Below are 24,032 nucleotides of genomic sequence, written 5' to 3'. Positions count from 1 at the left end.
GAACCGCCCTGAGACCACCAAGTATATATATGTGTGTGTGTATACTTTTATATCATATGTATAATATATCATAATGTATCTCTAAATTAGCTATATAATTTATATTGATTTGCATCTTTCTATCTACCCATATTTACAATCAGCTCCAAGCAACAAACTTTTTCACTTCTAAAATGAAAACGGGAGGGGAAGTGTGTGGGGTTTTTTGGGTGGGGGGGAGAAAATTGTGATTTGTATGAGAAATTTTGGGCAATATTGGGCAATATCATTAAGGAGTGTCTCCACCCCCATCGTTCTACCTGGACACTGAGGTCCAGCACCGAGGGCCTTCTGGCGGTTCCCTCACTGCGAGAAGCCAAGTTACAGGGAACCAGGCAGAGGGCCTTCTGGGTAGTGGCGCCTTCCCTGTGGAACACCCTCCTACCAGATGTCAAAGAGAACAACTACTACCAGGCTTTTAGAAGACATCTGAAGGCAGCCCTGTTTCAGGAAGCTTTTAATGTTTGATGTATTACAGTATTTTAATATTCTTTTGGAAGCCGCCCAGAGTGGCTGGGGAAGCCCAGCCAGATGGGCGGGGTATAAATAATAAATTATTATTATTATTATTATTATAAAATTACGAATAAGTGAATAAACTTTCCATTGAAGAGCAAAGAAACGAAGAGGCTGTGGAGAGGATTCGAACTCGGAGATGTGGACAAGAAATGGCTACAAGATATCTAAATATGCAACACATTTAGTAGCATTTCATAGTAGGATTTCATTCCCCCAAATCGTTTTGAAAGCAAAATCATTTCAAATCAAAAAACGAAATTAAGGCATTTTATTTGAGACTTTTGATCGCCAAAATCATTTCAAAACCAAAATCATTTCAAATCAGAAAACAAAATTAAGGCATTTATTGGGAAACTTTTGATCGCCAAAATTGTTTCAAAAACAAAATAATTTCAGATCGGAAAACGGAATTAAGGCGTTTCAATCTACAAAATCATCATTTCCAACATAAAAAGGACCTTTTATAGAAGTTATCAAAATCATTTCAAAACCAAAAGGAAAGGAATACATTTTATTTGGGGCTTTCCATCACCTTCCTTGGCGCATGGTATTTTTGATTTTTAATAATCATTTAAATTATTATGTTTAAGAATTATTAAAATGATTAAATACTTTGAATAATTAAAGGATTTATGTAATTAAAAAAATTAAAAACCCATGCATTTATTTAAATTTTTTAAATTATTAAATAATCTTTAAATTTTAAAATTATAGAAATGATTACATAATTTTTAAATTTAACAAACACTGAAATGATTAAATCATTTTTAAATTGATAATTGAAATGATTAAATGATTGTTAAATTTAAAAATCATTGAAATGATTACCGGATAAATGATTTTTAAAATTCAACAATTAAAACCATACTTTTCATAATTTCAAGCCTTCCAACGCCACACAGCCTTGAAAAATCTTCCCTCCCTTAATAAAAAACTCCCTTTAATTGTGTTGGGAAACCTAATTTGCATATAATTTGCAAGGCAAAGGCAAGATAGAAAGACTATTGAGAGATTTGTTCGTTCTTGGCTACTGCATGCTGCAGCCGGCTTCGGGGAGGAACTCCTGCAGGTAGGTGATGGCCACTTTGGACAGGTAAGTCATGGTGCCAAAGCGCCCGCTGGGGGCGCTGTCATAAAGCAAGGTGCAGATGCCTGTGGCAGGGTCCCTCTCCAGCATGGCGTCATCCGCACCCAGGACTTTCTGCATTTGGTGAAAAAAAGGAAAGAGGAGACAAAGTCAAGGCCAGAGAGCAGAAATCGGTGCCATTATTTCATTTTTGACACCAATGTCACTAGCTTAGCTGCTCCGTTTCCCCAGGAACTATGCTGTAGGGCCGGGTGATCGATCAATAAATCATCCCAAACAGGTGCAGAAAATCCATAAAGACAATCGGCCAAAAATACGGGTGAGATGTCGCCGTTCGGCGCCGTGATCCCACTTCTAACACCAATTTTGCAAGCAATGCTGCTCTGTTTCCCTGGGAATGGTGCTGTGGGGCTTGGGTGATCAATCAACTGCCCCACCCAAGGGTGCCCGCATTCACCTGCTCCTGGCGGAACGCTTCGTCCGCCATCTTGATGATGTCATCGATGCTGACAAGCCTCCCAGCTCCATCAAAGTCGACCTCAGCCAACAGGGTCAACACCCAGATGGTTTCCACGCAGAGCTGCCGGTATTCTGGCTGCGGGATCTTGTTCAGCGCCGACTCGACGCCAACGGCAAACTTGATCTCACCCGGTGTCATCTGTCAAAAATGGAAAATGGGCGTCAGGATTTGAACCCGTGTCCAGCGGGAAACGGTAAAGAAACCAGGGGAGACTCTCCTCTCTCTCGTTCTTGCTCTTTCCATCTCTGTTTTGATCCCTCTTTTTTAAATTCTGTTTCAATCTCTCCATCTCTCTCTTGATGTCTCTCTCTCTCTACATCACCATCTGTCTCCCTCTTTCTCTCCCTCTTATCTCTTACCTCTTTCCTTCTTTTTCTTTCTTTCTCACTCTCTTTCAACCTCTCTCAATCTTTCCATCTTTCTTTCTCTCTCTTTCAATCTCTCCATCTCTCTATGTCTCCATCTTTCCCTCTCTCTCTTTATCTGTCTTTCAATTTCTCTGCCTCTCCCTGTTTCCATCTTTCTATCATCATCATCATCATCATCATCATCATCATCATAAGTAGTATTATTATTATGTGCCAGTAGGGAAACCGAGTTGCCATTACCTCTTGGGTGGCGGAAGACGGGAGGACAAAGCCACCGATGGATAGACCATGGCACTAGGAAGAAAAGAGTGGAAATGGAGTCACCCTCTTGACAAATTTGCACCCAGGACCTGCTCCAGAGTCACACTCAGATTTGTGCTCACTCTAGATTCAGACTCAAAGAGACTAGCGCATGCACCAGATTCAGCCTCATGCACTTAGGATCCGAATTCAGGAGATCCGCATTCACTCCAGATTCGTCCTGGCACACTTTGGATTCATACTCAGATGTGTGCCTGCTCCGGAGTCATGCTCAGATTTGCACACACACCAGATTCGACCTTGCACACTTCAGATCCAAACGCAGGAGATTCGCATTCACTCCATATTTGGCCTCATAAAACTCAAATCTGGGAGATTCGATCCTGTTCTGGAGTCACACCAGATTTGGCACTCACCTTCTGCAGGACCTTCCACACCTTCGGATAGAAGCCCACTGGCACCCGGTTGAGGGCGCCATCGAGACGCCGTCGCCGTCGCCACCCGCCTTGACGCGTCTCCTTGGTGGGGCGCCAATCACCCCCCTGCTGGATCTCGCTCCGGAGCTGGGCGATTCCGGCACGCTCTGTTTTGGTGGCACCAGCCATTTCGCGGATGGAGACACCTGGTGCCGAGTCAGCGGTACGCACTGCAGGGAGACAGCGGGGTTCTCAGTGCTGGATCGGGGTGGAAGGGAGCCCCCAGAGTAATCTAGTCTGACCCTGCAAGGACTGACCGCTGCGCTCGACGCCAAATTCCTTTCCGCTCAGAATGTGGTGCAGAAGGCTTTTGACGTCTGATGGGCTGAGGTTCAACAAGGTCTGCGTGGCTTCGTCGGCTGGGAAATAGGGAGGGAGAGGGGAAAGGAAGAAAGAAGGGAAGAGGGAAAGGAAGGCAGAAGAAGCAGAGAATGAAAGAAAATAAAGAAGAGCAAGCAAAGAAAGCAGAGAAAGGAAGAGAAAGAAAGAGGAGAAAGCAACAAGAAAATGCAGAGAAAGGTAGGAAGAAGAAAGAACAAAGAATGAAGAGAAAGGAAGAAGGAAGAGAAAGAAGAATGAAAGAAGAGAGGAATAAATAAAAAGCAAAGAAAGGAAGAATGAGAAAGGAAGAAAGGAGAATGCAGAGAAAGAAAAAACATAAAAAAGAGAAAGAAAGAGATAAAGAAGAGAAAGAAGAGAAAGTAGAGGAAGGAAGGAAAGAAGGGAAAGGAAGGAATGAGAGAGGAGAGGAAGGAAGGAAGAAGACAAAGCAGAGGAAGAAGGAAAATGGAAAGGCAGAAAGAGCAGAAAGAGAAAGGAAGAACAGAAAGCAGAAAGAAGGAATGAATATAAAGAAAGAAAAAAGAGAAAGAAAGAAAAAGAAGCAAAGGTGGGAAGAAGAGAAAGAAGCAGACAAAGAAAGAGAAAGACAATGCCATATATCTGCTATTATATGGGGAAAATATGGTATTTCTCCTATTATACGGAGCAATCCCCTACATCTGCTGTTATGCGAGGGAGGGGGTATACTGTATTTCTCCTATTATACGGCACAATGCCGTATATCCATTATATGAGAAAAATACCGTATTTCTCCTATTATATGGGACAATTTCGCCTATTTTATGGAATTGGTGGCCTTGTGACTAGGCTCCTGCCTACCTGAGCACGACAGCGACTGCGCCAGCTCAGTCGCCATCACCTGGATGATGAGCCCAATGCGGAGGCGGAACATTTCGGAAAAGAGGGCCGGCTGCGTCCGGATGTACATGGCCAGGTAAACCATAATTTCCTGGAACCAGAAGAGAGGGAGAAACTACGACTCCCAGAGGATTACAGTTCCTGGAGAGTAAATCTCCAGGGAATGAACTACGACTCCTGGAGGACTATGGTTCCCAGGGAGCAAATTTCCAGGGAACAAACCACTGTTCCCGGGAAAGTCGGGTGCCCAGAGTTCCTGGAAAACGGGGTCCCCGCTACTGTTCTCCCCAGCACCCAGCACTCACCTGGGTCAAGATGCAGACGCTAAGGTTCCCCTCACTGGCATCCTCAATCAGGCGCGTGAGCTCCTCATACGGAAGGGGGCTGGCAGGGAAAAACAGCTGAGTTGGGAAGCCGAGAGTCATCTAGTCTGACCCCGATGAAGGCAATAATGTCTCACCAGACATGAAAATTGAATCCAGGACACTGGGATCGAGAGTCGCCAGCTCTACCAACTGTTTTGTATTTTTACGCAACATTTCGATGACAAATTTAATAAGGATCATAATTTAAATTTAAATAATTTGGATTTGCGGAAATTAAGAATAATTAAAAAAAAGTGATAATACTAAGTTAAAAATTTTAAGCTTACATTTAATTTAAATCTGAACTTAAATTGGCGAATCTAAAAAAATTTATTTAATTTAAATGATTTAAATTTGTGGAAAGTAAATATTTAAATTTTAAAAATAAGGCATTATGGTAAGTCAAAAAATTTAAGCTTACATTTAATTTAAATCTGAAATTGAATTTAAATATTTAATACCTAACCACTTTAATTTGAAAATTTAAATGTAGAATTTAAATTCAAGTTAAATGTAAATGTAAACATTCAATAATAATCATTTTGTTTTTAAGTTGTAATCATTCAACTTGTTTTTATTATTGCTTGTAAGCCGCTCTGAGCCTGGCCTTGGCTGGGGAGGGCGGGGTATAAATAATTTTTTTTATTATTATTATTAAAATTTAAAAATTTTAAGCAATTGAATTTGGATTGTACTTAAATTTAGAAATTTTATTAGTAAATTAAGCCTAAAAATAATTTTAAATTTTAAAACAAAATTAGCATTAAATTTAAATCAATTAAAATGAAAATGAAAAAACTGACAATAATTTATAATTTAAAATTAATATTAAATTGAAAAATTCAATCAGTAATAACAATAAATTCATACCTTTAGTATTCTATCTGTCATGGCCCATTTTCAGTTGGCCTGTACCAGCAAATTAAAAAGCTTTAAGTTAAATTAAATTAAATTAAATTAAGTCTCTGAAAGGAGAGATGACTTTTGTACAACGAGAATGCAAGAAAATCAAATTAATTAATTGATTGATTGATTAACCTAGGAGATTAAAACTGAGCCCATCCTCCAGCTCCCAGTAAGGATACTGGGACTAAGGCCAACGTGCCCCTGGTGCAAGAGACATGGGTTTGACCCCTTCTGGAGGTCCAGATACCCCCATTTTGCCCCCGATTATCTCCCCGGTTAGGACTGCCCCCCGATTGCCTTCCCTGTTGGGATAGCCCAGTGCCGGAATCGAGTGGGGACCCCAAAAACTCACGCAGAGATGGTCCGTTCGCGAGGCTCCGGGGGGAGACCCACGGTGAGGTGCTTCTGGTGTGACAGGAGGCTGGTACAGGCCTGGGGAGAGAGAAGGGTACCTTCTCATCTACACTGACCCCCTTGAACTCTTCCCAAAAGGAGGCTGCCCAGAACCCTATTTTTTCTTCAAAATTTTAAAATTTTTCAAAATATCCCAACCTCATCCAAAGCTTCCGCCTTCTTTCTCAGGACACCGGAAATGTAGCGGATCAAGCCCCACTGCCGAGCAGTGCCAGCTTTCGAATACAGCTCCGTGAGGAGGTCACCCACGGTGGCTCCCGCCTCACCATATAGCTCCGTCTCCCAATCGGGACCCCTAAAAGGAAGTGTCCAAGTCGGAAGGGGACCCCAGAAGGTCATCCAGTCCAACACCATCTTAAAAGCCAATAATGGCAGAGAAATAGCATTTGAGTGGGATTATGGGAAAGATTATGGAAAACAATAACATAAAATAAGGAAGGAGGGAAGAGAGAAGGGATCCTGTGCAAGTGCTCTTAAGTCCCAGGGAAAGGACCCGGGGTCATCCAGTCTAACTCCCCGCAACGCAGGGCGATATACAGATTTAATCAATTCACCGAGGCCCGAAGTTCTCATGAAGGAAACACCAATGGAAGAAAACTTTAGTTCCTACTTGAGGCTGTACAATATGGATAGGCAGTTGGCCTGATCCTGCAGGGTGGCGCAAGCCCGGAGCTGATCCACCAATGACCGGCAGTCCACGTTCCCGTCGGCATCTTTTGGGAGGTCTGCCTCGGCGGGGAAAGACGTCTGGGGGCAGGGAGGGAGGCTGGTTGAGTGAGGAGGCACCCCAAATGTCACCCAGCAAAACCCACTACGAGGGGTCTCAAAATGGAATGGGAAAATGCCCTCCCTCTTATGTAGCTTTAAAAAAAGGGAAAGAAAGAAACCTTCCCTCTGGCTTGGCTTTGAGAAATGAGAGTTTGGCATTGCGAGGGAAAAGCCTTGCTCCCAATGGGCTTCAAGAAATGGGAGGTTCTGGCAGGAGGGGAAAGCCCTCCCTCTTATGTGGCTTTAAAGAAAGGGAGGGGAAAAGGGGTTTTTACCTTCTATGGGTTGGCTTTGAGAAACGAGTGTTTTCTGCAGAATTGAAAAGCTCTCCCTCTTGCATGGCTTTTCCTGCCCCCAAACCCAATCAGAACTGGCTACTCACCTTGCCATCTGGCGGCAACCCCAGAAGGTGGACTGAGTGGCGTGACTCCTGGAAGAGGCTGGAAGGGATGTACATGTCGACGTCTGCAAGGAGAAGGTGGAACGGTTGGGCTGGAACCCAGAGGTCATCCAGTCTGACCCGCTTCTGGGAGGCCATACTTACTCTCCACGTGGAGCTCCTTCGCCTTCGACCGCAGAGACACCAAGTCCTGGGTGGTGCGCACCGCCGCCCGGAAGCGGTGCAAGCCGGCTTTCTGAGCCACAGGCGGGAGGTGGGCCTTGGGAGCCGCCTGGTGGAGGAGATGGTCCAGGTATTGGGCCACCTCGTCGCAGATGTCCGCTGGAAAAGAGAGAGGGGTGATGTTTCTCTGTGAAAAGAGGGGACATCCTACCATCCCTTCTGACATCTCTCCGATGGGATCTGGGACGCCTTTAAGGCAGCGTCTGTGTAGCCCAGAAGGTCTGGATTTGAACCCTTTGCCAAAAATGGGGATGTCCTATTCTATCCCCTCCGGCTTATCTCTGATGACATGGGACAGCACTCCGACTGGGATGCTTTTAAGGCTGTGATCAGAACGATAAGGTTCATCTCCAGTCCGAGCCAGCGATTGCAAAGAGGGACGTCCGGAGGGTATGTTCCGGGTTCAAGCCACCAATGCCCTCTGATCGTTCCGGGTTCGAATCACAAGCCAGGATGGCTTCAAAAAAGCTGCGGCATGGGAACACACCAAGGGCTTACCATCCGGCCCAGCGTCCATGAAACTCAGATGGGAGTGGCACGAGGTGGTGAGGAAGTCCAACAGGCGACCGGTCTGGATCCTGCAAGGATCAGAGAATCATAGGTGACCCCCGAGGGATCCCTCCGAAATCGACCATCCTAAGAATGAAATCCTGGCAAAAGCTTCCCATAGATAAATCAACCCAGAGCCAGATTCTTCTGTTGGGCTGATAACGATAACGATAATAATAATTTAACTATTTTGATGCCTCCCATCTGACAGCATTAAACGATTCCTGCAATCCTCACCTCGCTCCTCCGAAATATCCGTCCTGCAATTTCCGCAGCATGGCCAAAATGGCCGGGTGGATGCCATCACCACTGTCATCTGGCCAGGCGGAAGAAAGGAATGAAAAGGGAAGAAAGGGAAGGAGAGAGAAGTTAGGATGGGAAAAGGCAGCCATCAGAATAGAAGAGAGAAGAACGAGATCGAAATAAGCAGCTTAAAAGGATAGCCATGAAAATTCAAGTCAAATCAATCCCTGAAATTCAGTGGAATTTCTGAATTATATTTTTTAAAGGAAGTCAACAGGTTGAAAGAAAGTTGAAGGAAAGTTCAAGTTAATTTGTTAAAAAGTATGATATTTAATAAATTTTTGAAATTTAAATTCCTGAAACGTAAAAAAAAAATAGGTCCAAAAGTAAAGAGAAATGCGCATTGATTTGTTAACATTTCTGAAATGTCATAAAAATTCAAGACAAACTGTTAAGGGAAACGCGGACTAAAGCTGAATTTGTTAAGATTTATAACATTTAATAAATTCCTGAAATTGAAATTTCAAAAAATATGGAAGTCAAAAGATTAAGGGAAAGATGTGTTGATTTGTTAAAATTTCTGAAATGTAATACGAATTAAAGTCAAGCTGTTAAGGGAAATACGTATCAAAGTTGAAGTGAATTTCTTAAAATTTCTAACTTTTTTTTTAAGCGTTTATTAATTTTCCAATAAGAACATCCAATTAACATATCAAATCCAATCCAAAAAACCCAAAAAACTAAAATAAAAAATTTCCAATTGTCTTCCAAATTGTAATAATTTTTTGTTTTGGCTTCCCACGGTCTGAATTCTGAAGCGTTTTCAGCAGCATAGTCCTGCCTCTCATCATCATCAGTGGTTTTCATAATTCCATATCGCGATTTTATCCTCCACGTTTTGTCTCTGGCTCTGTGATCCTCATTCATGTCAGAAAACAGACACTTTTTTTTCTATGGAGTGCAGATTTGTCCGTATATTATACTCTTTCAGCTGTTTTTGTTTTTCATCGCACCGCTTCATTTAATTGCATCCATTCCAGACACTTTGAGAATTGTTATTTTGGCAGCTCCCAAATTGTTAATCTTTCCCGTCAAGCTGTTATCAAAGAAACAGAGAGAAACCTCCTTCTAAAACTCCTTGTTGATTTATTCTTAAGCAGACTGTTTGCAATGTAGCCATATATCAGACAGTTAACAATTGGCCTTTGGAATCCACCCAGTCCCCTCTCCGGGCCCTAGAGGGGGGCTGCCAGACATCTATTTAGCCCTTTCTCTTGCTCATAATAAAAAACTTCTTTTTGCAAACAGTTGTATATATAATATTGTTTCCAGTCTTTATGACCAACCATCAGTTAGCTCCTGTTTCTCTTAATCAGGGAGGTATTTCAGATATTCCATAAGTGCGTAGTGGGTAGACGCCATTTTGTTCTTTGTTTTCGTCTTTAACGGGCATTTCATATTTTTTTTTAATGATATTTTATTGGATTTTAACAAAACAGGAAAAAAAATTACAAAATCTTAAACAATAAATTCAACCCAAAAAACATAGAAAAAACATAGAGAAAAAAACAAAACAAGAAGAAAAAACAAGAAAATCAAAAATCTCTCTTTTCAATTTCTCACCATTTTCCCCTTTTTAACTTATTTTCCTGACTCCCTCCCACCTCCCTCTTTGTATTCCAATTAACGATATGTTCAGCAAATTCATACCTCTTATCTTACCCTTGATTATATATCCCCATATAATATCCTCATATTTTCATTTATAGTCAAACCGTTCTTACCAATTCTTATTTCACCTTATTACTCAAACCACTTCTTTTTTACAATGATTTCATTAATTTCATTAATTTTATCTTGTCCTCAAATCATTAAACTTTCAAAATTTAGACTAAATTTTGCTAAAGCCAATTACATCCTTTCCAACATCTTTTAATATTTCATTAGTATTGAACTAATTCCATAAATATAGGTTAATTACACAAGACATTTCTCATTCTAGGTTAGTCCAGTGCCCCTTTTCCTGGTTCACAGCAATGTCAGTCCATATATCATTATATCCATATCAGTCAGGTGTCCTAATGTCCGAGGCCCTCAAATCATTTCCAAGCCCCTTCTGCGAGTTTTCTTGTTCCTGTTTGTAGTTACATACATCCTTGGTCCCTGTTGAGTTCTTTCGCCTTTCCTTCTCTTTCTCCTTGAGGGTCCAATCACCAGGTGATTCCGTACCGTAACATTCTTCCTTTCCTTTTCTCCAATTGTCCAATTCCCCGGTGTTGCACTCCCCAGTGTTCAGTTTGTAATCCAAAAAGTAATTGTTCCGAAAAAAATCTTCCACTCGTTTCACAGTCCCACCAAAGATAAAAATTTTCTTAACTCCAAAGTTTGGCCAGTGTCCTCCAAATTCCATCCTCTGTGTCTTTTGAAATACATTCACAATCCCATCCATCTTTCTCTGACCTTGCAGTTGCCCTATTGAATCTGTCTCCTGCAAAGACTGTTGTACAGTTTCTGTAGCTGCATTTTCCATAGGCGCCTCTTCACTAACTTTAGTTGCTGTATTGAATCTTTTGATTCATCAAACTCATTTTCTCCTCCAGCTGTCGCAGCCCATCATATATTTTGTTCAGAGCAGATAAGACTTCCTCTCTATTCATTTTTGTCAAGGTCAGGGAGCTGGTCCCATGGTCTAATTTTCCCTGATACAATGTTCTCTTTATAACTGAAAAACAGACACACTGGCTGGTTTCCTCTAGGGGGTGTAGTTACTTTTTGGCATCCATCTTAAATTGTATCCAACAAGGAACAATTCCTTTCGATTTCCAGATACTTTATTTCCTTTCAATATAAAACAAACAGGCAGAAAGCAGCTTTGGGATTATTTTTCCCTTTTCCAGTTCTAAATATCAATTTTTCTATTTTCAAATTGTAAATATCACCGACCGTTTCTTTCCTGTCATTCCGTCCCCAGGTTAGGGACAGTGGAAACTTATTTTCTTAACTTTCTCTCTGCAGGCTTAAAAAGTCAAATTTCCCCCCCTTTCCTCCTGCTGTCAAGGGGGGTTTTGATGGTTAAAAGTGCAGGAACCTTCAGGCTATCTGTTTTCCCGGCTTTTAGCTTGTAAAATCTTTGCTTTGATCTTTATACAAAGGACGGGAGGTGGACTTCCTTTTTACACCTTCCCGTTTCAGGTCAAATTCCAGGCTGTATTTTAATGCAAAATTTTCAATTGTCCTACTCACGGGTTGTTGTTTAGAATCCGAATTGTCATAGGAAGAAGGACAGCGCTCTCCGACAACAGCTGTGCAGCTTTGCTCCGCAGAGATAGCGATTGACTCTCAGCACCACACCAACCCCCGTCTCCCTCCGGAGCCCTTTATAGGGTTCCTTTGCCAAACGGGGGGGCGCAAACGGTGCCTGCCGAGTCCCAGGTCCACAGGCTTCTTCCGCCTGCGGTTTTTAAAGGGTCCCCGCTTTGCTGCAGCGGTAGGACCCGATTTCCGCGGAGCTGTCTCCCTCTGAGTTAGAGGGAATCCGCCATTGTCGGAGGCGCCGCCTCCAGGAAGTCCTTTAACGGGCATTTCAAATCTTAAAAGAAAAGTGGCTGCAAATAGGTCCCAATTACATATAAAAGTCCATCTGTACTCACTTTTTGAAGAGCAATTTAGGTTCTTAATGAGGCTTGGCATGCAAAATGAATTGTTAATGTTAGAAGAAGAAGAAAAAACATACCAAGCCCCTCCATATCCCAAACATCATGATGAGGATCTCTTTGAACTTCTTTTACACCAGAGACTGTACATACTGCAGGTTTTTTTCCAGCTTCATCAGTTCAGAGCGTGTCTGTTTGGTTTTCAAATCTTTATATTTTCCCAAACAGATGCCTCCGGCTATGGGGTGGCATCACAGGAGTGTCAGTCCGTCTCTTGCTCCGTGACCCAGTGCCCCTGCCGTGGGGCAAACCGCGGGTCATCGAAACAGTCCTCCCCTGCCCTGGGGAGGCTGCCAGGGCTAATTACCCCCATATCAGCCCTGAATTATCGGAACGGCTGGAGTCCGATCGTGTGGGAATCTGCCATTTCCCACCGCCGGAAACAGGAAGCCAAAACTTCTGACTTTTAATAAAGATCCAATTTGAGCTGTTAAGGGCAATATGTATGAAAGTTGAAGCAAAGTTGTTAAAAATTGTTAAAAGGGAAACGTGTACAAAAGATGATTTGTTAAAATTCAGGCAATTTAATTGAACGTTCTGAAATTTCAAAAGGGTTTTAAATGTCAGAAATTTAATTGAAATTTAGTTGAAAATTCCAAAATTTAATTTCTGAAATTCAATTGAAATTTCTGAAATTTCAATTTATTTATTTTTTTACAAATTTATTTTAAATTTAAAACACATGAGACACACCAAGCATCATGTGCGAGATGGGGAAGGTGATGGTGGGACGCCCTGTCATCCTCCAGCGGCTGCACAGGTAAGAGAGATCCGTCCGGAGCATTTCGACGATCATTTTGTTATCGAGCGCCAGGAAGAATTGCTGCTGGTCGAGGAACTGTGAGGAGGGAGGGAGAGGTGGGTAAACAAGGGTGGGAGGGGAAGGGGGGATATATTGAAACATTTTTTTGATTGTTGTATCCATGAAAGAGGAGAATGGAAAATGGTGCTTTCCCCCCAGAGGGGAAAATAACAGCTATGATCAAATTGGGGATTTTTTGTTAAGAGGATAAACTAATTGGCGGCGTTCTCCTGATTCACCAAATTTGTGGGGGGGGGGAGAAATTTGAAGGGGGTTGGACTGGATGACAGCCAGGGAACTTCCCACCTGTGGCGTGAACGCAAAGATGGTGCTCCGGATATCGTAGAACTTGGAGGTGCCCAGAACGCCCATGTGGCGGAAGGGGCGCCCACTGAGGGTCATGTGCTGGTTACGGCCTGTGGAGAAATAATAATAATAATAATAATAATAATAATAATAATAATAATAATATATTATTTACTCCCTACCCATCTAGCTGGGTTTCCCTAGCCACTCCAACAAAAGAAAATAGAAATACATTAAAACATCAGCGGAAGGCAGTGGAAGACAGGAGTGCCTGGCGTGCTCTGGTCCATGGGGTCACGAAGAGTCGGACACGACTAAACAACTAAACAACAACAAAGCATCAGTTGTTTAAAACTTCCCTAAAATGTCATTCAAGGAAATGTTATAGGGTTTCGTACCCGCACCTTAGATGTTGCCTTAAAGGCGTCCCACATATCTTCTGATTCTATCCTGCTCATTTTATGTTTATTTCCCATAATCCCACTCGAATACCTTTTCTCTGCCGTTCCTCCCCTTTATTTCTAAATGGAATCAATTATCGCACGTTTTGGGGCCAGACTAAATGACCCAAGGGTCCCTTTCTCCTCTTCCAATTCTATCTTGCTCATTTTATTTTTATTTTATTTCCCATAATCCCACTCGAATGCCTTTTCTCCACTGTTCCTCCAATTTGTAATTTTTTGGGGTCAGACTAAATGACCTGGGCTCCCCTTCCACATCACCTAATCGGGCGTAGATATGGCTGAGGATCCTCGCCGGTTGCACCCGGATCGGACAGACGCCAGAAACCGTCTCCGCCTCAATCCCCTCCTTCCTCAAAGCCGATTGGATCCCCTCCGTCTCGGCCAAGATGCAAACTGTGGGGAAACCGGAGTTAATCTGGAGCCGCTCCGGTCCCGGAAAACCCCAAAACAGGCGTCAATCAAGGAATCAGAATTCAAACCCCAAATCCAAGTCTGGCCCAACCTGGGTCGTCAAAGCCTCCCGGACTAAACTCGGCTCCAATTTTATGAAATATCCTATTATGCTGGAGACTATTAAAGCACCAATAAAAATTTGGATGAATATAAATAAAAATAATAAGGATGACCCCTATCAACATGAGAAATTAACAATATGGGCCAACCCAAAATTAAAAATTGGAAATCAAGTAATAATTTGGCAAAATTGGATGAAAAAAGGTATTTTGACATTGAATCAATTAATTGATGAAAATTACAAATTTGTGGAATATAAGACTGCAAGTAAAGTATGGATTAACCAGTGAAACACCATGGCAATACATCCAATTGAAACATATGTTGGAAAGGCAGTTTGGCTATAGCAGCATCGGAAACACCCATGCAGCTACAAGATTCAATTTGTGCAACAAAAACAAAAAGCTCTACACTTGCACTATATAAAACCCTACTCAACAGGAAGAAATATGATTTAGAATACGATATACAAAAATGGAGTGAAGAGTTGGGGGTACAGATAACAAATGATATATGCGAGTCAAGTCAACAGAAATAGTCTCCATGGATCTAAGACTTACTCAGCAGAAAATAGTAATATTCAGAGTCCACTGGACTCCAGCAAAACTATACCAGAAGAAAATAACAAATGCAGACAACTGCTGGAGATGTGGGAGTAAAAATGTGAACTTAGTACATATGTTGATTAACTGCCCGATGATAAGATCATTTTGGTGCGAGGTGAGGATATTTATAGCAAGAGTAATAAAAAGAAATTGTTATTTAGGGGAACTGAACTTAATTCTAAATTATATTCCAGAAATGTGGGAGATTTCAAGGAGTCAAAAAAAATGGATGTACCGTGCTATATTAGAAGCAAAACAACTTGTTTTGATGAATTGGATGAGCCGCAAAAAGATTCCATTGAGCACATGGATTGATAATATGGACAGACTAGCTACATACGAACGAATTGCATGTCGGCGCAAATTAAGAATGGATAAATATCAATAAATCTGGAAGGAATATTTAAGCGATAAGGCGGATAGTGGTGGGAAGTAGGGGGAGGAGAGAGAGGCTGGAAAATATTGTTAAAAAGGTGGTCATAGGTATATCAATGTATCCAAATCTGAATTGTCAAACTGTGTTATTATTGTTATTATGGTTTTTGTTGTATGTGTCTTTTGTGGTTGATGTTTGTATCAAAAAAATTATTAAATAACTTTATTTTATTTTTAAAACACCCCCGGAATGAGCTTACCTTGGACCACCACGTCTGGCTTGGGGACGGTCGAGAAGCGGCGGTTGAGAGGATCAATTTCGCCCGGCGCCAGGAAGCCCTAAGGAGGGGGGAGACGGGTTTGATTCCGGAGCAGGACCCTGAACCTGGGACCCCGGGCACCCAAGGGTGCTCACCTCAGAAAGGAGGCACCCCAAGATGTACAAGGACTGGCCCCACATCAACGGCAGCTTCCCCATCGGAACCCGGTCCACCGTGTGAGGGTTTTGGCATTCCTCGTCGACCTGCAGGGAGAGAAGGTTGCGGGTTCTAGAAATGGGAACCCAGACGGCAGACCCCCCCCAAATAAAACCGCTCACCTTGTCCGATGGGACGCTGTAGAGTTCTGGGATCAAGCGGATCCCGTCCTTCCCCTTGATGAGGATGCCTTCCAGGGCTTCCCGGTACTCCCGGACCTTTGGACAGACATGCATCAAACAGGGAATCGGAATTTGAACCCTGAACCCAACCTGGGTCATCAAAGCCCCCCCCAACCTGCTCGTCGTTGCCGCGAAAGATTCCGTCAATCAGCAGGTAGGTCCAAAAGAGTGGCCACTCGCACTCGATACTCTCAAAAAGCTTCAGCTCGGAGGGTTCGTAGTAGAGGCGTTGGGGGTCCTGGGAAAATAAGAAAATAAATAAGTTAAAGTAAAGAAATAAATATAAAAATGAAATGAACAAATAAAATAAAAACTAAAAACAAAGAAACAAAATTAAAATTGAAAAACATATAAAATAACAAAACAAAACAGAACAGAACAAAACTCACCTCTTTGGGAGTCCGGTAGCCATCGCGGAGGAACCGGCAACAACCGTAGCGACCCTTTGGAAGAGGAGGAAGGGGAAACTGCTTTACAAATAATTTTTACTGATTTTTCCCAATGTGACTTTTTAAAAAAGAAATGAGAAAATGATTAATTTTTAAAGAAAATTTTTTTGCCTGCAGCTTGTCGATGATTTCCCGCTTGGTTTTCTCCACCACCTCAGCGTCCTCGACGGCAAAGGCTGGGTACGAGATGATGGACAGGAGGCTGGCGTCAATCTCCTTGGAAGCCGACGCCCTCGGCAGCATCGAATGGAGGATAGACTGCAGGGAGAGGCAGACGAATCATAGAGCACCATCCTAGAAGGGTCATCTGGTCTAACCCACTCAAGAAAAGGGAGACCAGGAAAGCAGGATGCAATCATAGAGCCAGAAGAGACCCGAGGGCCACCAAATTTCAAGGCTAATTTCAAATTGTGAAAGTGAGTTAAAATTTTTTAACTTTTAATGTTAATTTTAAATTTTACTTTTTCTTTATTTTAAATTTAAAATGTTAATTTTAAGTTTTAAATGTTAATTTTAAATTTTAATGTTAATAATTTTGTTTGATGTCATTTTTTTGTTAATTGTTCCATTTTCCTTGTTAATTTAAAATTGTAAAGTTTCAATGTCCATTTAAAATTTCCATTTCTATTCAATTTCAATTTTCAATTTTAAAAGTCTTGGGCATCCGGGACGGGTGGCCCTCCAAGCTCTGTGTTCAAAACAAACACCCTGAGGAGGAGACTACCTAGAACCCTCTGGATTTTAATTTTGGGAATTTTCTAAATTGTAAATTTTCAAAATTTTCAGAAATTAAAGTATTTCAGTAACTCGACCCCCCACCGAACCCAGGTCTGTACCAGGCAGTGCTGCACCTCGTCCGACAACACATGGATCACTGATTGGGGGCTTCCGTTGGCCCCGAAGAGGTCCAGCTCGTCCAAGGCCTCGAGGGCCGCCTGCAGAGGGAGAAAGAGCACCCATGGATGAGCACCCATGCTTAGGCACCCCTGAGTGGGCACCTGATCCCGCCTCGCACCGTGCCCCTCACCTTGGCCATGCCGACTGAGCTGGCATTGAGCTCCGTGATGCCCCGGTTAGTCTTGTCGCCACGTTCCCAGATCCCGAAATCCTGCCCCACAAAAAACATGGGTTATTATTATTATTGGGGGTATTAGGGGCTACTGTTTTTATTATTGCTATTACTAGCAGCTATTATGATCCTGAGTTCGGATTATGGGCTTATTATTTTTATGAGGAATTCTTCTGAGGGGTGTTTGTTATTCTTAGGGGTTTGTTATTCTTATTTGGTTGACCATTTTTATTAGGGGTTATTATTATTGATATTATTAGGAGTTACAGTGGTACCTCGGGTTACAGACGCTTCAGGTTACAGACTCCGCTAACCCAGAAATAGTACCTCAGGTTAAGAATTTTGCTTCAGGATGAGAACAGAAATCGCACAGTGGCGGCAGCGGGAGGCCCCATTAGCTAAAGTGGTGCTTCAGGTTAAGAACAGTTTCAGGTTAAGAACGGACCTCCAGAACGAATTAAGTTCTTAACCTGAGCTACCACTGTATTACGATCATGGGTTCCTATAATTTTTTATTTTTTATTTTTTAGTAAGTTTATTCTTCTTAGGTTTGTTACTCATAGGGGTTATTATTATTGTGGTTTATTAGGCGTGACTGTTTTCCTTAGGGGATATTATTATTGCTATTATTAGGGACTTATTACAATCATGGGTTCGGATCAAGCTTTTATTATTTTTATTAGGGGTTCTTCTTCTTAGGTGTGATTCTTTAGGGTTTCTTATTCTGTGGGGTTATTATTCTTATTAGGGGTTATTATTATTGCTATTATTAGGGGTTATTATTTTATGGGTTATTTTTATTATTTTATTGGTTATTTTATGGGTTATTCTTATGGCTTATTATTATCATGGGTTATTATGGGTTATCTTTATTATAGATTAGTACTAGGGGTTATTATTTTTATGGATTACTAATATGGGTTATTATTCTTATGAGGTATTTTTCTTATATTATTCTTATTAGGGGTTACAATTTTTATTAGGGGTTATTTTTCTTGTTATTATTAGGAGTTATTATGATCACAGGCTCAGATTAAGGGTCTATTATTTTTATTATGATTTATTTTTATGGGTTGTTCTTATGGCTGATTATTACTATTATGTGTTAGTATTAAAGGTTATTACTTTCATGGATTCCTACTATGGTTTATTATGCTAATAGGTTGTTCTTAGGGGCTTTTATTCTAATGGGTAATTATTATTTATAATTTTTATTATGGGTTGTTATTATGGGTTATTTTTATGGATTATTATTTTTATTAAGGATTATTCTTACAACTTAATATTATCATGGTTGTTATGTTTTATGGGCTAATAGCCGTAAATAAATAAATAAATAAATGGTTGTTATGTTTTTTATGGGTTAGTATTAGGGGTTGTTATTTTTACAGATTCCTATTATGGGTTTGTTATTCTGAACGGTTCTTATCACAATGGGTTCTTATCGGTTTCTATTTTTATTGTGATTATTTTTCTCAGGGGCTGCACTCGGCACCACCCACCCCAACCCACCGCCGTTTTATACGCTGCTTCTATGTAGAAAACCAGGTTTTGCACGAAGTTGACTTCATCCAGGCTGTGGACGATATGCAGCCCTGCAAAAAGAAAGGTAATAGCATAATTAAAAAAACAATAATAAAAACAGAATAATAATAAAAATAATAATAGAATAACATAAAATAAAAACAAAACAAAACAACAACAATAATAATACACTAATAATAATAAAAGAATAATAACAGAATAAAATAAAAGAATAAAAGAATAAAATAAAATAAATAAATAAATAAAATAAAACAATAAAATAAAATATCTCACCTGATGCCGTCATCTGGGCCAGCATTAGGAGGTACAAGGAGGTGGCGTCCAGTTGCAAGTGACCCCACTGGTCGTCACCGACGACGGTGGCGCAGGTTCCGGGTGCAAATTTGGCATGCAGAGCATCGCGGGGGCTCTGGGTATATTTAAAGGCCTCCACTTTGTCCACCTGGAAGAAAAATCGGACATCTAACCTGACCCCAAATATCAGCTCTGGGAAATGCTAGAAAAACCTCCCTGTGTGGTCCATAAAATGGCAGGGAATTGAGGGATGGGACACCCCAGTGGTCATTTAGCCGGACCCTGAATATCAGATCCGGGAAATGTTGCAAAAACATGGGAAGGTACACCTAGCGGTCATCAAGCCTGACCCCCTACCTGTCTCATCATGCACTGCAGCAGGCCTCGCATCAGCTTGACCACGCTCTGCGGGGAGAAGAAAAACGCCGCTGTAAACTCAAAACTCGAACTCGGGACGGACAACCCCAAAGCTCCTCCAACCCAGGCCCGAGGCCAGGGGTTCGAATTGCCGACCTGGAGATCCGCAGCCAATAGAGTTTGTTTGTCTGTATTCGGTTTTTTCCGCTCTGCTTTTCAACTTGGCATTTCAGGCATTCGGCCTAGGAATCGGGTTTCGATCTCGCTCCCACCCCTGCCCTGGGGTCATGTCAGGACAGGCAGAAAACAGCTGCCCCGGCTGAGAGGCGCTGCGGCTCTCAGGTTACAGCGCGAGATAAGGAGATGTATTGCCAGCAAGGAGGACCCAAAAGAGGATTCCCAAGAAGGGTGCTTCCCCACCCCAGGGTCGGGGGGAAGGGAAAAGCCAGTCTTTTGGGGAATGGGTTTTGGGTTTTGGGTGCGAGTTCTTCACCCGCCAGGAAGCCTTCAGGCCAGCGGGCGGGGGGGGGGGGGCAGCCTAGCAATATGCTCAGCGCCTTGGATAATATTATTTTAATGTAATTTCATTTTCATTTTCACTTTGTTATTGCATTCTATCTTATTGTATTGTATTTTTCTTTTCTTTTAATTTCTTTCCCTCCCTATTTTATTTTATATTATTTTCCAACTTTGCCCTAGTTACCTGCTCCAGCTCATACGCCTTGGCCTTGTCCTCGTCGCGGTCAGCATTCTTGCGGTAAGCCAATCCCAGCGCCCAAACTGCCAGGACGCTGTAGACATTGTCACGGACCCAGGCGTCCGGGTGGTCAGCGCTGGCTGGCAGCAGGCCCGTCACGGGGTTCTGCAGAGAGATGGGCCTGTTGAACACCTGCCTGCTTGCACACCCTGTAAAAAGCCCCCTCAGGCACCCCACCTGTTGAATATCTGCCTGCCTACCAGACATTTCCATGCCTTCAAACCCTTAAAAAAAACCTACTGCTCCGCCTGTTGAACTTCAACTGCTTGGGTGCCGGACATTTCCATGCCTGCCCGTCGTACAAAAAGCCACCGTCTGCTGCTCTGACTTGAACTCCTGCCTGCCTGCCTGCTGAACATTCCCATGCCTTCCCATCCTGCAAAAAGCCCGTCTTTGCCACTCCGCCTGTTGAACGTGCCAAACATTTCCATGCCTGTAAGCCCTGCACAAAGCCTCATCTTTCTCTCCACCTGTTGAACTCCCATCTGCCTTCACACCCTGAAATTTCCCTCATTCACCTCTCCACTTGTAAATCCTGCCTGCTTACTCATCCTTGAAAATGCCCCATCCGCAGCTCCACCCGCTGAAATTCTGTCTGACTGTTGAACATTTCCATGGCTTCATGCACTGCAAAAAGCCCTAGTCTGCCGCTCCACCTGTCAAACTCCCATCTGCCTGCACGCTGAACATTTCCATACCTGTCACCCACTGCTCTGCCTGTTGAACATCCGCCTGCCTGCATGCTGAACATTTCCAAAGTCTTCCCGCCCTGCAAAAAGGCCCCATCCGCTGCTCCACCGGATGACCTCCCACCTGCCCTCACACAATGCAAAAAGCTCTGTCCGCCACTCCACCTGTTGAACTCCCGTCTGTGTGCAGACCCTGAAAAAGCCCTCATATGCCACTTCACCTGTTAAACTTCCACCTGCATATGTACTGAACATTTCCATATGTTTACGCCCAGCAAAAAAACCCATCCACTGCTAAACCTGTTTAACTCCCGTCTGCCTACTCACCCTAGAAAATGCCCCAGCTCTTGAACTTCTGCCTGCCTGTGTGCTGAACATTCCCATGCCTGCCCATACTTGAAAAAGCCTCATCTGTTGCTGCACTTGTTGAACTCCCACCTGCCTGCACACCCTGAAAAATCCCTCATCCACTGCTCTACCTGTAACTCCCACCTGCCTACTTGTCCTAGAAAATGCCCCATCTGCTGCTCCGCCTGTTGAATTTCTGCCTGCCTCCATGCAGAACATTTCCATGGCTTCATGCACTGCAAAAAACCTCACCCATAGTTCCGCCTGTTGAACTTCAGCCTGCCTGCGTTCTGGACATTTCCATTCCAACCCCCACCCACCGCTTCATCTGTTGGGCTCCCGCCTGCCTGCAAAAAACCCACCCACCTGTTGAACTTCCGCTGGCTTTCAGGCCGAACATTTCCACGCCTGCATTCAATGCAAAAAAGCTCTGTTCGCTGCACCACCTGTTGAACTCCCACCTGCCCGCCTAAACCCCAAACCCTACGCTCCGCTCCATCCGTTGAACCTCCGCCTGCCTGACCTGGTGCCCGAGGATCGTTTTCTGAACGAGGCGGGCATAGCCGTCCAAGCGGACCCCAGAATTGCTCCTGCTCCGCATGACTCTCGAGCTGCTCTGGAGCCCAGCTGGTGCGCCAACGTAACCAACCTCTCCTGGCCCCGCCTACTTAACCCCTCCTCTGCAGACACCGAACTACCGATCCACCCGCTCTATACGACGCTGCCCAGCAGAAAAGGGGTTAAACCGCCTCTTGCCGACCCTGGCAGCGCGGTAGCCCAAGAGACCGAAACCCTTACCAAAAAAAAAAAGCGGGGCTCAGACTGATCCCCGGGAGCCGCTCCACTAGAAGAAGCGGGGCTTCTGCGCCGAATCCTCACCTCCGCCCCGCCTCGCAAAGGTCATCGGAGTGTGGACTAGCGCGCTGCCAGGACCTGCACCCGGCGTCTCCGGATAGCTCCTATTATACTGAGCGGTTTGGCCTGGAGCGTTTCGGGAAAGGCGTTCCCCCTTGCGGGCAGAGAAGGAACTGCGTCTACTCCTTCGTGTTTTCTTACTAGTTTTTATTTGTTATTATTGCTTTCTTCCTAATAATTATAAGAAAACAATCATAATAACGCTTTCTTCCTCTTTTTATTATTTTCTTCTTAAGTTGCTTTATTATTAGTATTGCTTTCTTCTTAATAAGCAATTTTTCTTTTTGCTGCTTTGTTTTCTTTTTATTCTTTCCTTCTTACTGATACTACTACTACTAATAAATTTTTATTTATACCCCACCCTCCCCAGCCAAGACTGGGTTCAGGGAGGCTAACAACCAATAATAAAAACAAGTTGATGAAAATACAATTTAAAAGATTAAGATACAACATTAAAACAATTAGGGAGCAATCTCATCATAGGGGGAGAAAGGAAAAAGAAAAAGGGGGAGGGAATCAAACTGATTCTGAGCCAAAGGCCAGGCCCTGCGGAAAGAGATCAGATCCCGCAGGGCCCTGGTCTCAAGAGACAGAGCATTCCACCAGGCTGGAGCCAGTGTTGAGAAGGCCCTGGCTCTGGTTGAGGCTAATCTAACTTCCTTAGGGCCCGGGACCTCTAGGGTGTTGCTATATATGGACCTTAAGGTCCTCCGTGGGGCATACCAGGAAAGGCAGTCCCGTAGGTACAAGGGTCCTAGGCCGTGGAGGGCTTTAAGAGCCCTTTACATTTTCTTCCTATTATTGCTTTCTTAATAAGCAATAACACTTATTGCTTTATTATTACTGCTTTTTTCTTATTATTGCTTTCTTATTGTTAAGAAGGAAGCAATAAGAAAGCAGTACTAAGAAGGAGCAATAAGAAAGCATTATTATTATTGCTTTTATTATTATTAAGAAAAAAGCAATAATAATAATAATGCTTTCTTCTTACTGCTCCTTTCTTCTTCTTAGTATTGTATGGCTTTCTTATTCCTTCCTTCTTAACAGTAAGAAAGCAATAACCCACCATGATGGGCAGAGATGGGACCCAAGGTTCATCTATCCCAACCCGCTGAAATGCAGGAACTGCAGCATAGAATAGGCAGAGTCAGCTAGTCAGGAGAAATGCCCTGGAAATGCCACTTATATTTAGCCTGCCACTTATATTTCGGTCTCGGGTTCGGATTTAGATCAGAGCAAGGAGTCCCTCCAAAAGGCATCGGCGGCTGTCACTTGATATTCCTCTCTCTTTAAGGGCCACCCCCGGAGCTGTCACTTGATATTCAGCTCCCTTTCCTGTGACTCAAAAGGCCTTTTTGTTAGCTGCTAATAACTGCATTTTGACCAAACTGCCGGAGGCAGTGGAAGACAGGAGTGCCTGCCGTGCTCTAGTCCATGGGGTCACGAAGAGTCGGACATGACTAAACGACAACAAATAATTACATTTGTTACTGTAAAAACTGCAACCGTTATTTGCGATAATAGTTGCAATCATTATTGCAATAATAACTGCATTCATTGTTGCAATAACTGCAATAGTTATTGTAATAATAACTGCAATTATTGCAATAATGGCAACCATCATTGTAGTACTAACGGCGATCATTATTGCGATAATAATGGCAATCATTATCGTATGCAATTATTTTTGTAATAATACCTGCCACCGTTATTGTAATAACTGTAACCGTTATTGTATTAATAATTGAAATTATTTTTCCAAGGGCCAAGTAGGAGCTGGCTCCAAATGTTTCCGGGCGGAAATAAGAATAAAGCCACTCAAGAGAAGAGGAGCCC

At 42.8% G+C, this 24,032-nt stretch overlaps 1 protein-coding gene across 4 annotated transcripts; it reads right to left on the bottom strand.

Annotated features, from left to right (window-relative positions):
• Positions 1–809: 809 nt before the first annotated feature.
• PHKA1 (phosphorylase kinase regulatory subunit alpha 1) lies at positions 810–21,950 on the bottom strand. Of its 4 annotated transcripts, none has more exons than XR_014543539.1 (31): positions 21,805–21,950; positions 20,191–20,349; positions 19,488–19,535; positions 19,110–19,278; positions 18,804–18,886; positions 17,250–17,330; positions 17,059–17,157; positions 16,334–16,480; positions 16,163–16,216; positions 15,889–16,011; positions 15,714–15,809; positions 15,531–15,638; positions 15,376–15,454; positions 13,881–14,015; positions 13,159–13,268; positions 12,744–12,888; positions 8,332–8,410; positions 8,044–8,123; positions 7,468–7,644; positions 7,306–7,388; positions 6,766–6,902; positions 6,294–6,450; positions 6,094–6,173; positions 4,776–4,854; positions 4,432–4,561; positions 3,528–3,629; positions 3,211–3,440; positions 2,774–2,827; positions 2,103–2,303; positions 976–1,759; positions 810–912 (listed from the first exon to the last, which is right to left on the bottom strand). XR_014543539.1 is itself a non-coding variant. In XM_083595328.1 (30 exons), exons 1-30 carry the CDS (start codon positions 21,880–21,882, stop codon positions 1,586–1,588), a joined length of 3,477 nt encoding a protein of 1,158 aa, XP_083451454.1. In that variant the 5' UTR covers positions 21,883–21,950; the 3' UTR covers positions 810–1,585. The 4 variants fall into 4 exon arrangements, 2 of the variants coding, with proteins under 2 accessions (XP_083451454.1, XP_083451455.1); XR_014543540.1 differs by having other exon boundaries at positions 21,648–21,946; XM_083595328.1 differs by having other exon boundaries at positions 810–1,759.
• Between the last annotated feature and the right edge of the window lie 2,082 nt (positions 21,951–24,032).

This window comes from Podarcis filfolensis, assembly GCF_964270895.1.
Source record: "Podarcis filfolensis genome assembly, chromosome: Z".
Lineage (NCBI taxonomy): Eukaryota > Metazoa > Chordata > Lepidosauria > Squamata > Lacertidae > Podarcis > Podarcis filfolensis.
This window is presented reverse-complemented; position numbering and strand designations above follow the sequence as displayed.